Here is a 13,758-nt window from a genome sequence, read left to right as displayed (position 1 = left end):
TTAAATAATTTAAAAATAGTTTCTGGGATTAAGGTAAGCTAATGTACTGTGTTCTTTACTAAAAATATGAAGACTTTAAGTACTACTGGTCCAGTATTTGTGTCCTTGGGAAATGTTATAATAAATTTGAGTCACATTTTATTCATCTTTAAAATAAGAATTAATTATGCCTTCTCTTTGCCTTACAAGCATGTCATAAGAATTAATTATATCTTTAAAATATATAGAGTTCTTTACCATTTAAAAGTAAATATAAAAAATATCAAACGTATTATTATCACAACATTGGTAAGAGATTTTTTTTATTTAAGATTTGTTGGGAGGTATCATGTGCTGTAGTTTCTATTCTTAATAAAATCTCTTTTATAGAATTTTAAGATCTTTTAGTTTGATCATGTTTCCTTACTTCATATTTGTAAGGAATGCTTTTATGAAAGAAGTTATCATTTGGAGCTAGCTACATCTACTATTCTTGCTAAATAACACAGCTCTCAAAAACAAAGATTCTTAAATTTAGAGGGTGCCTAAAACATTGGTCCAACTTCTCACTCAGGACGGTATCATCTCTATAACCTGCCTGATAAGTTGCTTTCTAATCCCAATTGGACCTTTACCCAGGGCCTCTTCACAGAGCAACGCATTTCATTTTAAAAATGTGGAAATAAACATGCAGTGGAGATCAACAAAGCCAAAAGTTGGTTACTAAAGCCTTATAAAATCGACATGCTTCTGGCAAGATTAACAAGAATAAAAGATGGATGACATAAGTAAACGCCGCTGGAATGAAAAAAGTGACATAATTACAGCTTTTTTAGAATTGAACAAATAGGATATTGCCAACTTTATATCTGTAATTTTGAAAACATATAAAATGATTAAATTAAGAATTTATGTGAAAAGGAGAAATGTACTTAAGGCTAAATGAAGAAACCTAAGATCTTCGGGCCACAGTGACCTCACAAGGTAAGGCCAACTGAAGAGCCCCTGCCTCAGTTTCAAGGAAACTAGGTGACATCCCTGTCTGTGTCTCTGCAACTCAACAGGTTAGTGCTGAAGTCTTAGATTTAAGTTACTGACAAAAATGAATAAAGGTAGCTTGTGATAATATATTATAAAATAAGTGATAATCTAAAACATTAAGTGTAGGTCAGAATAGGGCTATAAGATGATACTAAATAATTCTAATTCTTATTTTTTCTTAGCTAAGACTTTACTTAAAAATGACTTGAATTATTGACTAGAAGTATTCGGAAAACACGCTTTGAGGAATAGCTGCTTTTCAGCTCTGGTTAACAGCGATGACTGGTTGAGCTTCTAATGTTTTAGCAAAAATTTAAAAAGAAACTTATTTGTAAAAGTAAGCACTTTTTAAATTCTGAGAGAATAAAGTAATTCAGAGCTTGGTAACTAGAGTCGATAGATCCAAAGATTTCCATTTTATTTATTTATTTTTTTTTATTTTTAGAAAGAGACAGAGAGAACATACGAGTGGGGGAGAGTGGGGGGGAGGGGAGAGAGAGAGAGAGAGAGAGAGAGAGAGAGAGAGAGACTGAGTCCGAAGCAGGCTCCACACTCAACGCAGAGCCTAGTGTGGGGCTCGATCCCATGACCCTGGGACCATGACCCTGGGACTGCAACCTGAGCTGAAATCAAGAATCAGATGTTCAACTGACTGAGCCACCCAGGTGCTCCAAAGCTTTCCACTTTAAACAATTAGATTGTTTTCAGTTTCTTATGAAATTATAGTTATAAAATATGGTTATTTTATTTTCTAAAACATTCTACTATATAACAGTCCTTTGTAGGAGTGTCTGTAAACTCCTTAATTGTTCAGATTTTACTCCTGCCATCAGCATATAGTTAGCTGTAAGCCTTTCAAAAAGAATTATGATACCTTTACGGGAGGCTTGTCAGATAAAATACAGGATGCTCAGTTAAATTTGATTTTCAGATAGACATCAAATCATTATTTAAGATTGCATGGGACATACTTATGCCAAAAAATATTCACTGTTTATGTGAAATCCAAATTTAACTGGGAACTTTTTTTTTGGAGGAGATAAATCAATTTTATTGTCTTATGTTATACAAACATCTAGGAATACCGTATTTGTAGGGAAGAAATAAGTGAACAGTAACTAAGAGGGCAATGGAAATGATTTAAGTTGGATTATTTTTAACGATAATGAATGAGACGAAAACCATTTTGAAGTACGTGTGTGTCTGGCTTCACAGTAGGTTTGTTCCCTGGACAATGCCTGGCATAAAATAAAGGTATTCAACATCTTGTCTGCTCTATTGGCTCTTGAGATCTCTTCTGAGATCTTGGAGAAAAGCAATGCATTCCTGGTGCTCCAGGGCTGTGCTGAGCTCCACCAACTCACCTGCAAAAGTGTTATCCACACCTCCGCCTGCCACGAAATCCATCAGGTAGTCACTATAAGGCCCAGTCCAGAGAATCAGTGTTGAATGTGTAATTCATGTCCTTCCACACAGACTTGCCATGGACTGAAAGCTCACCTCCCTGAGGGAGAAAATGTCATTCTCCTTCTCCTTGCCCAGCCTCATCTTCTGGATAGTGACAGTCCAGGAATAGGGCTTCTTACCAACATTCTTTATAACTTCAACCACAAAATTAGGAGCGGACGTCAATTCAGGTTCCTGTTGTTCAACCTTCTGCCCTAGGGAGGGCTCCTCCTCCCCATCAAATGTTGGTGGGATGCTATTGTTAATGTTGAAAGTGACTGATCTTTTCTCCAGTAACTTTCCACACTAATTTGGCTGGTGTCCCATTCACTTCCAGCTCCCAACCTCCAGACATCTTGGGGAGGGACTTAATTCTTCTCTATCTTCTTTTTCTCCTTAATTTCATCATTCAGGAATGCAACAAAAGCTTTTTCTTCCTGGGTGTGCTGCTGCACCACAGAGGCTGGATGGTGGGGTGGGTGCAGCGCGGAGCCTGGTGACAGCTGACTCAGCGGGAGGAGCAGTGAGGGGCACATGGCCCAGCAGGGGCAGAATACTGTTGGCAGATCTGTGGGAGCGAAGGTTGACCCAGGCTGAAGATCCCAGCCTGCCCCGCCACAAGTCCAGCCCCTGGGCATCCTGTATTTTTATTTATTAAACCTGACAATCCTATTTTCTAAGTGTTGGTTTTCCAAGAAATGTAATGGATGGTTCTTTCTCAGATTTAACATTGCATAATTCCTACCTGTTACAGTTAGACTTTTTTTGTAGCATACAATCATTTCTTATTTATTCATAATTCAAACCTTAGAACAAAGAATATCATACTAACTGGGGACACCTGGCTGGCTTAGCCGGTAGAGCCTGTAACTCTTCATCTCCGGGGTGTGAGTTCCCAGCCCCAGGCTGGATGTGGAGGTTACTTAAAAATGAAATCTCTATAAAAAAAATAAAGTAAAAACCTCAACATCTTAATAAAAAATAGCATACTAATTTATCACCATTTTATTGATGCAGAAACTAAAAATTACAAAATAATTTTCCAAACCTTCCTCCAGATATGGGATTATGAATTATCACTAATAAAACTATAATTGTAAAATTACTAGCTTCACTGAATTCCTTGACTTTGAAGTTTGAAGAGATGCTAATGCTGAAATAACTAGGTAATGTATTGGTTTTTTGCTAGACTTCTACAGTCAATGTCAGTTGAAGCATAGAACTCATGAATGGAAGGAATGTATTCCAAAGCTACTATTAGCATGTTCTACCAACTCACTTTTTAAATTCCTCAACTTCCCCTAACATTATTTGGAAAAAAAAAAAAAAAGTGAGATATTTCAGAAAGGATGGGAAGGAAGCTCTTGTGTATTGAAATAATGTTAGCAATAACTCAGCTTGTTCTATAGCATTGGCAGGCTGCAAAATTTATAACATGCATAAGAATCATGCCTGGAGCTATGAGGCAATACTTAATCCAAATCAAAATATATAGAAAGTAGCCTCACATTTTCTAGATGTAACACTATGTTTTAGTAACATTTCAAACAAAAGGCACTGACTGTCATAAATAGTTCCCATGCAGTCAGGGAATTCAGAGGTTAAAACTGATAATGTTTGTATATCATTCCATTTGCACCCTCAGAAAGAACATCTTAATTCCATTATCATGTTTTTATTCTAAAGATAACTATGTATTTACTCAGTCCATTCCCAGATCTTTGTATGAGAATATTTGTTCTTGCTGACCAAAGTAATCCACCTTATTTATTATAACAGAAAACTTTAAAGTTCTAGAATATATATACTACCCAGGAATTTTTTCATGCTTATTTATTTTTTATTATTTTGAAGTTTTTATTTATTTTGAGAGAGAGACAGAGAGCATGCACACACAAGTAGGGAAGGGGCAGAAAGAGAGGGTGAGAGAGTGAATCCCAAGAAGGCTCTGAGCCATCAGCACAGAGCCCCAGGTGGGGTTCAAACTCAGAAACCATGATATCGTGACCTGAGCCTAAATCAAGACTCTGATGCTTAACTAACTGCGCCACCCAGGTGTCCCTAAAATGTTTATTATTTTTGAGAAAGAGAGAGAGAAAGAGAGTGCACACACACGCAAGTGGGAGAGGCAGAGAGAGAGAAGGAGACAGAGGATCCAAAGCAGGCTCCACACTGACAACAGACAGTCTAATATGGGGCTCGAACTCATGAACCATGAGATAGTGATCTGAATGGAAACCAAGAATCAGACACTTAACTGACTGAGCCACCCAGGTGCCCCTGAAATTTGTACAGTAGCTCCTGTAAATATATAATCATATAAGAACACACCAAGGAAAATCACCTTACACAAGTCTTGTCTTCTACCTAGGTATCTTGTGATGTCTGATAAATATTATATAATTAAAAAATTTTTTTAAGTGTTTATTTATTTTTGAGAGAGAGATTGTGAGCTGGGGAGGGGCAGAGAGAGAGGGAGACACAGAATCCGAAGCAGGCTCCAGGCTCTGAGCTGTCAGGGCCTGACGTGGGGCTCGAACTCAAAACTTCGAGATCATGACCTGAGACAAAGTCGGACGCTTAACCGACTGAGCCACCCAGGCGCCCCTGTCTGATAAATATTATGAACCCAGAAGAAAATATTTCAGTCAACAGTGATCTGCACAGCTCCTTCTAGTATCTCTTTTTTCAAATACCTTTTTAATTCCAACTTGTATGATCAAAGCTGCCTGACTACCCTACTAGGCATTCTGCTCAGTCTGTTAATAAAATAGGTATTATTTTCCTCATTCACATATAAAAAAGACTCAAAGTTGGCACACTCACATATATACAATCGATTTATAATTCCACCCCTTTCTGGTTTCCTATCACATTTTCCCACTTCTACCACAGTCACCAGAGCAAAATAGTTAAAGTAGCCAATAACTAATGTTCAAAAAAACCCCATGCCTGACATGTACTAGATATAGTAACTTCTACACACTAGCTGGACTTTTGGTAGTGTGTTCTTTATATCATATTATCCATATGCCAAATACACAGTTTTGAGTTATTTTCCTTGACTGACTGCCTTTGATATCCAGGTAATTTTCCCCCTTGTAAGTAGGAGGAAATATGCAGTGTAATTAATTTAGCTGCAAATCCCTCATAGAATGGACCTTGATAGGTATAAGAGAAATCCTATTCAACTTAACACTATTCTATATAGTTTTCAGAATGTCTGTGTGGTTCTGTGGTCCTCTAGTAGGCAGATTATTAATAAAAACCGATCACATTTTAGAGCACCTTTGTTCTCGGTTTGCTCAAGGGTGGCTCACTCCAGAATGCATCTGGATTTCTGATCATCTTTAAATTTTTCTGTTTTGCCTTTATGACCTTCATATTTCTTGGATGAAACTGGAAACATTAACAACCTCAAAGTCTCCCCAAGCTAAAGTAGGTCTTTTGGGATTAGACAGGCTTAGGTGGCCAGTACCTTAGACCTAGGATTTAGAGATGGGAAATGATATTCAGCATGATGTTTATATAATAATATTAATGTTCTGTGGACTACCCCAGTTTTTTTTCTCAACGTGTTATCCTTACAGCAAAGTAACTGCAATGTTACTAACAATAATAAAATAGAAAAAAATAACTTTTGCTCTTAGTTTTGCCACTTTTCTGGTATTACGTCCTCAGGGAAGTCATTTGCTTCATTTTCCAGAACGGTAAAATAGAGATGTAACTATCTATCTCTGCAAACTCAAAAGACTCAAACTAGACTCAGTGAATGAAAGCACTTTGCAAGGTGCTATAATGTGAAGTTTTGTTTAATAGTCCGTATACATACATCCAATATAGTTTTTAATGCAAGGAGCTTGATTACTCAACATGGATGGAAAGAGAAAGAACTCAGACTCATTATAGAGTTAAGGAAATCAAAGATTCAACAGTTGAATGACTTGACCAAGGTCATCACAGGCACAAAAAGCCAGGAGCTCCCAGCTTGGAGCAGGAAGACTTCTGCTCTACAGACCAGGCCTTAACCAAGACACAGTTGGCTCCCATTCTTTAAGAAAAGGGTTTCCTTACCCCTTATTGGATGCTTATCTTGCCTTCACTGAATGCTTATTCTCTGCAGAAATAGCAACTGTCCTAATGTTACCTAGATAGTGAGTGTCCAAGCCAAGGATGTGAATCCAAATCTGTCTGGCTCCAGAGACTGAGCTCTTAACTGCTGTGGTACTTAGTTAACCACACACATTCTCAGCTTCCCAAGAGAAAAGGCAAAGAAGTTGGATGCAGAGTCCTGACAGAATGAAATATGCTGAGACTTGTTAGGTTTTATGTCTGGAAAGCCAGAGTCAGTGACTGCCTTGGTGAAAGTTGTATATTTTGAGATATGTGGAAACCAACAAGCAGTTAAGAGTTTGCCATGCTCCTTAAGAGAGAAAAGTAGCTCCCAGCTATCTTTAGAATCCAATAGGCAATAGTAAAATGCTAGATACAAAGATTTAGTTAATTGTATTACATCAAATAGATATAATTTAAATTTACTTTTTGTTCCTTAGCCTGTTTTTGTTTTTTAAGAAAAGAGCGTAAACATCCATATAAAATGGTGTTTAAATTGTAAATCACAAGGTTACTTTTAAACAGAGCTGATACTTAAATGACATAAAAGGGCTCACTGTTTTCCAATGAATAAGACAATTACTGCCAACCAATGATAGAATTGTAGAATCCCTAGAAGCAGAAATTCATTTTGACAAAAGGACATCTTAAAGAGGCAATAAGAAAATAGATTTTAGGCAACTTTGTTGCTATATCAGACTCTGTAGCTTGGAATTTGGATGGGCACTGAAAACTGCCCTCCTGTGTGCCTGTAGTACTAAATATTTTACATGTCTGCATGCCCATGCATGTTTCCAGAGGCCTCACCTCTATCCTGGAATGTGTGCATTGTAAAAAAAAAAAAGAGTCTTCACTTAGAAATGCATGTGATAATATAGAAATACAGTTTAATTTATTATAAGAGACACAGCATACTAAACTCAGGCATTTCTTCTTTTGATAATTAGGATTGAAAAAATGTTTAATTTTATCTGTTGGAAGAGAGGTAAGGGATCCTGCAGTGATTATTAATTCATAAGTATGTAATTTACTTGGAAATTCTATGCTAAGAAAATAGCACAATGATTTTCTAAGTTTCAAAATATAAAATATAAGTTAAAAGCTCATTAAAATTGACAAGAAAGTATATTTATTTCAGTACTTTTAGTTTCTAGAGTGGTTGGTTATAAATGACCCCCCCAAAAAGATAAATGATATAACAAGATATAATTCCAAACATATGGCCATGAAGTGTACATTTATATTTTTTTAAATAAATAGTACCATTCTTATTTTCTTCACACTCTGATACAAGTAAATGTCAAACTTCATTGAGGAAAAATAGGAATTTACTGATATTTTAGAAATGTTTTAGCCAAATATGACTTCCTTCCTCTGTTTAACAGTATAGAAATAACGGCATAAAAAATATAAAATCCTCCAAGCCCACAAACCCTCCAAGAACAGACTTGTGATCTACAATACTTAAAGAGGAAACATGTATATGAAATACTTAATATAATTATTATAGTACCATTTCATTTGAGTATTTATTTCACAAATTAAAAATTTTATGAACATTCTTTACACAAGAAATGGTTATGAATACCATAGTTATTAAAAACTATATAAATAATACAACCTTTAGTTACTGTATTTGCTTCTATTTTTTTTTTTTTAAGTAAGCTCTATGCTCAATATAGCGCTTGAACTCACAACCCTGAGATCAAGAGTTGCATGCTTCACCAACCACACCAGCCACACGCCCCTGTATTTGCTTTTAAATAAATGTAATTAACAATTGTTCTGGAAGTAATTTCAATGGACAAAACTAATCTGTTTTATTATCATCACATACATTAGACATCATACAAACATGCAACCATTTTTAAACTTAATCATTTTTTACATATTCCCGCAAATGCTTTTGTCTTCAATGCAAAGAGAAAAAGTGTTCAATAAAAATTAATGAGAATTTTTCATAGGATAGCTATCTTGTGATAGATAGCTATCTTATGATATGCCTGAAGTAAAGAAGCCACAATATTTCAAAAACATATACATCTATCGAATTTATTTTCACCTATGAATCTATTGGTGGGCAGTCTGAATGTGAAAGGCATTAAAATAAGATGATAAATAAGAATAAGAGAGGCAGGAAAAGCAGATATGCTAATGATAAAGATAAAGACAGTAGTGACTAAGTAGAAAACCTGACTAGGATTCCAGGCTGCCAGAGAAAAAAAAGGATTTGGGTACTTTAGGATAAAGCTCTCTCATGAAGTATTTGTATGGAAGACACTGACTCGTAACAACACTTTCTATGTTTTAAGTCAGGTAGGAGTACTCTGTAAATGATAAAAAAAAAAAAAAAAAAAAAAAAACCCAAAATCCTATATGAAGATAAAATGATAATAAACTATTTTTGTATATATTTCAGACTTGAGAATAAAGTCCTGACTTTTGGCTCCCTGTTGTCATCAATGAACTCTCATAAAGACCTTAAAAGAAATTTTTTAAAAAGACATGCTTGCCTGAGATTAAAGACCTTCCGTGAAATTCAAAGTCTGAAGAGGTTCATTAAAGTTGAACACTACCTTACAACATCTCTGATCTTGCTGTGTAAAAGCTCACACACACACACATATACACAATCTAGGATGATATAAAAGAAGCACTTTCTTTAGGCAGTATTATGCAAAAGTGAAGTGCATAGGAAGATATTTACTACCTCTGAAGTATGGTTTAAATAAATCTTTTCAATGGCACTTATACTTGAATAAAAACATACTTAAACATTAAAAAAGTTTGTCATTGTCCCAATTAGTTTACAAAATATTTAGACAAACTCCAATTTTAAGTCTCCAACAATTTTTGCATTGCCCACTTTAAACAGTGTCTGCTTTTTATATAGCATATACGTATTTATTAAGTATGTAAAACTTTTTCCCTTTTAATACTCTCCAGCAGAAATTTGAAACCTAAATTATCATTCAAAGAGATATACAGCGAAATGGATCTTCTTTCTACCTGGTGATTTTGAAACCAACACCATCAGGTAGGTGACCACACATGGAGAATAAGTCTTCTCTCCCTAGAGGGACAAACTCACTATCTGTTCCATTTAAAATGGTCTGCCAATTCTTTTGAATTGAAAAGGCCTTTCCTGGTTTAAGGTCCCACTTGCCTCTTACAATTGCCCTGAGGAATGGAGTCTAAGGATCTCTTTACTCCTTCATTCATTCCACAGATATTTGTGAAGAGCCTCCTGAGTTCTGGGCAACCCTTTCAGGACATAAAGGATAAGACATAGCCTCTTGAGTTCACTGCTGACCCCCCCCCAAACCTTGTTACTGTATAACTGAAAAACTGAAAATATCATATGGGGCTCTGGCCCCACCTAACAAAATTTACTGGGGGCTAAGGGGCTAATTCTATCTGTGCAGTTAGGAAGGTCTTTCAGATGAGAAAATACCTAAGCACATGTATTAAAAAAGGTTGAATGGAATGAAGGAGGAGGATTTCCAAACAGGAAGAAATTAACTAAAATTTTGGAAACTCGGGTAATTTTGCAATAGTTTAGCATAACCAGAGGGAAGGATTGAGAGGAGGTAGTTTATAGCAACTATGATTATTACTGTTTTATTAATAAACTATGCATATAATTAGCAGGCTCTAGGGATCTAGGTTAGTACCATATGAGCTCTAGCCTATTAGTGATTTGGAAAGTTGTCAAACATGATTATACCTAAGGAAGGCTAAGTGATGCTAGGCAATCCAGGATACTTCAGTCCTGTGCCCCTTCATCTTCATACTCAACTTTCATGATTGCAGCAGCAAGAAAGAGAGCATAGAGTCAAGCACTGGCCTTTAGGTGATTCCACCAGGAAATTAAACATTTCATGTCTGCTCACATTTACTTATTCAAACAAGTTACATCACCATACCTAATTTCGGTGGTGTGGAGAGTGTAATCCTCCCCTATGCCTAAAACTAGAAGTTGGACAGGAAAAATTGGTGAGCATTGAAAATGCCTTCAGCAGTTATGAAACGTTAGGAAAATGTTTTATGTTTCAGGTTAGACTAATGGAGTCAGTATTATTAGCATGTCATAAATTAAGGCTGAAACTAATTAATGTTTAATCTTGATTTTGTGATTGAAAGTTATAGACTTCAGTTTCACTGTTACTCAATGCTTGCATTACTGTCTGTGCAAGCAACTGTAAAAGTCATTTAGGGGCATGATTGATTCATGAAATTCTTTAACTTGAGTTGTTTAGAGACTAAAATGCAACTTTTTCTGATATGGTTTCAGTATCTTAATAGGCCACTTTTTCCCCTTTCCATATGTAAAGATACATTGAAAGGAATGTATTATGCGCAGAAAGGAATACATAGAATGACTGCCCACAACAGACAAATGGCATATTGTTAGGTATTTAGTATGTTAGTTTCAGCAATCTTTTTGATTTCTGCAATGCTTAAATAATAAGGGGCATTTAGTCAAGCATTGGTTTTACATATCTGTTTAATTTGTGCCACCTGTCAAACGTTATCTTATCACTAGGGTGAAGTGGCTAAGATTTGTTACTTGATGCTAATACCACAGCAGAGGCCTCCTGTAGGATGCTTTTTCACCTAGTCTTTTCGTTATTTTATTGAAATATTTCTACTCTTAAACCGTAGTTTAAGGACAACTTAATTTCACATTTTTCTGAAAGCAAGCTTTTGAACCCATCAGAAATGTCTTACATCTTACAACAACTGACGCTTACAATATACAAGATAAGCAAATATACCTGTTTGTCAGGTGTAAAGAATCATCTACAGAGCATGCACGTGGTAACTAAAATGTACAAACAAGCACGCAGCTGTGTCTGTGATTCTTTTATTCCCGTAAAATTCCAAGAGGGGAATAAAATATATCATTTGTTCTAGATTATCGTCAGACACTATTTTCCAGTCCTGATGTCACAGCTGTTATATGCTTAAAAAGAAGGAAAGAAAGAAATGTGCCTCTGAAGACGGGGCAAGCTTAAACCTGCCACTGATTAGAAAAATCAGTCACAGGTGCGCTTTTAACCGAATAGCAACGTTAGAGGTCAAGTTGGAGCTAAAAAAAAAAAACCGCGCTGGACGTGAAAAGTCGAACCGCCGGGAGGGCACGCTGCAGGCCCCGTTCGGCAAGTTTCTCTCCGCACTTCCGCGGCAGCCGGGATCCTCCCCTTCAGTCCTCACCGGGCAGGTACCTACCCTTCCTCCCCACCTGTCGGGCTCCCCATGCGCCCGGCTTCCCGAAGCAACGCCCTGGCGACGGGACTGGGAACTCTCGGCGTGGGAGTTACCTTTCCGTTCGGCTTCCCCAGACAGACCCCAAAGACCCGAAACCGAGGCGGGGGTGGGGTGGGCGGAGGGAAATTCCTACCCGGCCCTCGGCACCCCCCCCTCCGCCCCCAGTTTTTGTCCCCGGCTCGCTGCCTTTCTCGCTCCGATGCAGCCGAGCCTCACCACCACTTCTAGGTGGCCGTCCGGCGGAGGCGGTGGCGAGCTCCGGGGCTCTGGACAGGGAAATGGGGCAGGGTGAGTGAGCCGGCTCGGGGAAGGCCCCGCGGCGCCCAGCGAGCGTCCGACACCCTGCCCGCGGGGCGGGGGAGGCGCTGCCTCGGCCTGGCAGAGGCTGCCACCCTCTCCTCCTTCAAGTCCTGGCTTGAGAGACCAACTGCGAGCGCGCGCTCCGGGGGAGGGAAGAGTGGGAGAGGAAGCCGCGGGAGAGAACAGGCGCGCTACTGTCTCCTTCTGAAAAGAAAGTAGGAGCCCTGGGTGGGAAAAGAGGAATTAGCTCTCTCAACTTTTCGTCGCGAAAAGTTTTCCCAGGGCGTTCTGTTTGTGCAAACTCGGCCGGGGGGGGGGGGCCGGAGACGCGCTGCCGGCGTGGCGGCTGCCCCTGCGAGCCGCGCTTCTCGCCCCGCTCCTCCTCCTTCCAGCCTGAGCTGCTCCTCTCCCGCCCCGAGAGGCGCCAAATGGCTACCCAGTAAGCCCCACGGGGCGGGGGCTGCAGCGCCGCCTCCCACCGCCGCAGCTGCGGGCGGCCGCTAGGACCCGAGGCGGGGGCGCCCGCGGGCTCCGAGCCGCGGCCCGCAGGTGGAAGCGCACCCGGGAGGCGGGCCGGCCCGGGGCTGGGGGGCTCGGGCGGGCTCTCGACGCGCGGCCCGCCCCGCTCAGGCCTCGGGTAGGCGCGCGTCCCGCCCTGACCGGCCGGCCTCTCCCACTCTAGTAGTGACACGCCGCCTCGGAGCTGGAGCCCGCGCAGCGCCCCGCAGGGCGATGGACAGCAGAGCCCCCCGCGCGCAGGACGCCCTGGCGGCGCTCCCGCCGCCCGCCGCCCCAGCAGGGTAAGCCGCGAGCGCCGCGCCGCCGGGTCTCCGGGGAGGGCGAAGGCGGCAAGGCCGCAGCGCGTTTACCTGGCTGGCAACTCGCTGCCCTGCCAGCTGCCTGACTCACTGGTCGCGGGATAGGCAGCCTAGGAGGCTGTTTCCTCCCGGCCTCCTTGGAGGCCGTCTGGGCTGGGGAGGGGGGACGGGGTTTCTGGTAGTTTTGATTCCTTTCCTACTGGGGCTGCGCTGAGCTGCTGAAGGGCAGCCGAATGCCGGGAACTGAGTGAGGAGTCCTGGAGCAAAAATAGTAACAAAGAGCCCCTTGTTTGGGGCTCTGGAAGAGCGGCGGACGATACCTGTGAGTGAGCTCTTGGGAAGGGGGAAAAAAGTTTCCTTGGCTGAGGGCTGAGGCCCAGGCAGGTGAGCAGTGTCAAAGTGACTGTAAGGAAGGGGCTTTCTGCGAGCAGTGGAGGGCAACGGGAGGGTGTGCCAGCTGTCAGCCCGCATGACAGTTCCGGGACCCGGCTGCGAGAGCGTCTGTGATTGGGGGTGTGTGTGCCTGTGGCCAATTGCTGGTGCCAAAGCCTAGCGCTAAGTCAGACTGCAAACAACGATACTTTTCTTTGTGTCCTCACGTGTTTGAAGAGAGATTGGAGGGGGAATGGGCTGTCACATGGTGAGTTAATATTAAATGAAGCGTGTCTTCCTGCCAGATATGCTAATCACCTTGCTAAGCATTTGGGTAAACAGTAATGAGAACAGGTAGTTCTGCAAGAGATGGGGAGAACCTGAAAATAACCTTAGTCTCGGTAAACAGGGAAGGCTT

The 13,758-nt window shown here is 40.4% G+C and overlaps 1 protein-coding gene, 1 long non-coding RNA gene and 1 pseudogene across 6 annotated transcripts in view; 1 reads left to right on the top strand and 2 right to left on the bottom strand.

The window, feature by feature from the left end:
- The window catches only part of LOC102956042, a 79,373-nt gene that overhangs the window by 58,468 nt on the left and 7,147 nt on the right, over positions 1 to 13,758 (bottom strand). The gene's annotated exons all lie outside the window — the stretch shown is intronic.
- LOC102967449 lies at positions 2,295 to 3,035 on the bottom strand (annotated as a pseudogene).
- COBLL1 (cordon-bleu WH2 repeat protein like 1) overlaps positions 12,074 to 13,758 on the top strand; it is a 168,339-nt gene continuing 166,654 nt past the window's right edge. For 4 of the 5 annotated variants that reach the window (XM_042994581.1, XM_042994579.1, XM_042994578.1 and 1 more), the window contains exons 1-2: positions 12,074 to 12,138; positions 12,833 to 12,950. In XM_042994581.1, the coding sequence (XP_042850515.1) occupies positions 12,129 to 12,138; positions 12,833 to 12,950 (128 nt within the window). In that variant the 5' untranslated portion in view covers positions 12,074 to 12,128. Of the gene's footprint in view, positions 12,139 to 12,712; positions 12,951 to 13,758 lie in introns of those variants that run through there. The other variant, XM_042994580.1, reaches the window with a different exon arrangement.

Source organism: Panthera tigris, chromosome C1 (genome assembly GCF_018350195.1).
Source record: "Panthera tigris isolate Pti1 chromosome C1, P.tigris_Pti1_mat1.1, whole genome shotgun sequence".
In the NCBI taxonomy this organism is placed as follows: domain Eukaryota; kingdom Metazoa; phylum Chordata; class Mammalia; order Carnivora; family Felidae; genus Panthera; species Panthera tigris.
Note: the sequence above shows the minus strand (reverse complement) of the source record. Positions and strands in the feature narration are given on the sequence as shown.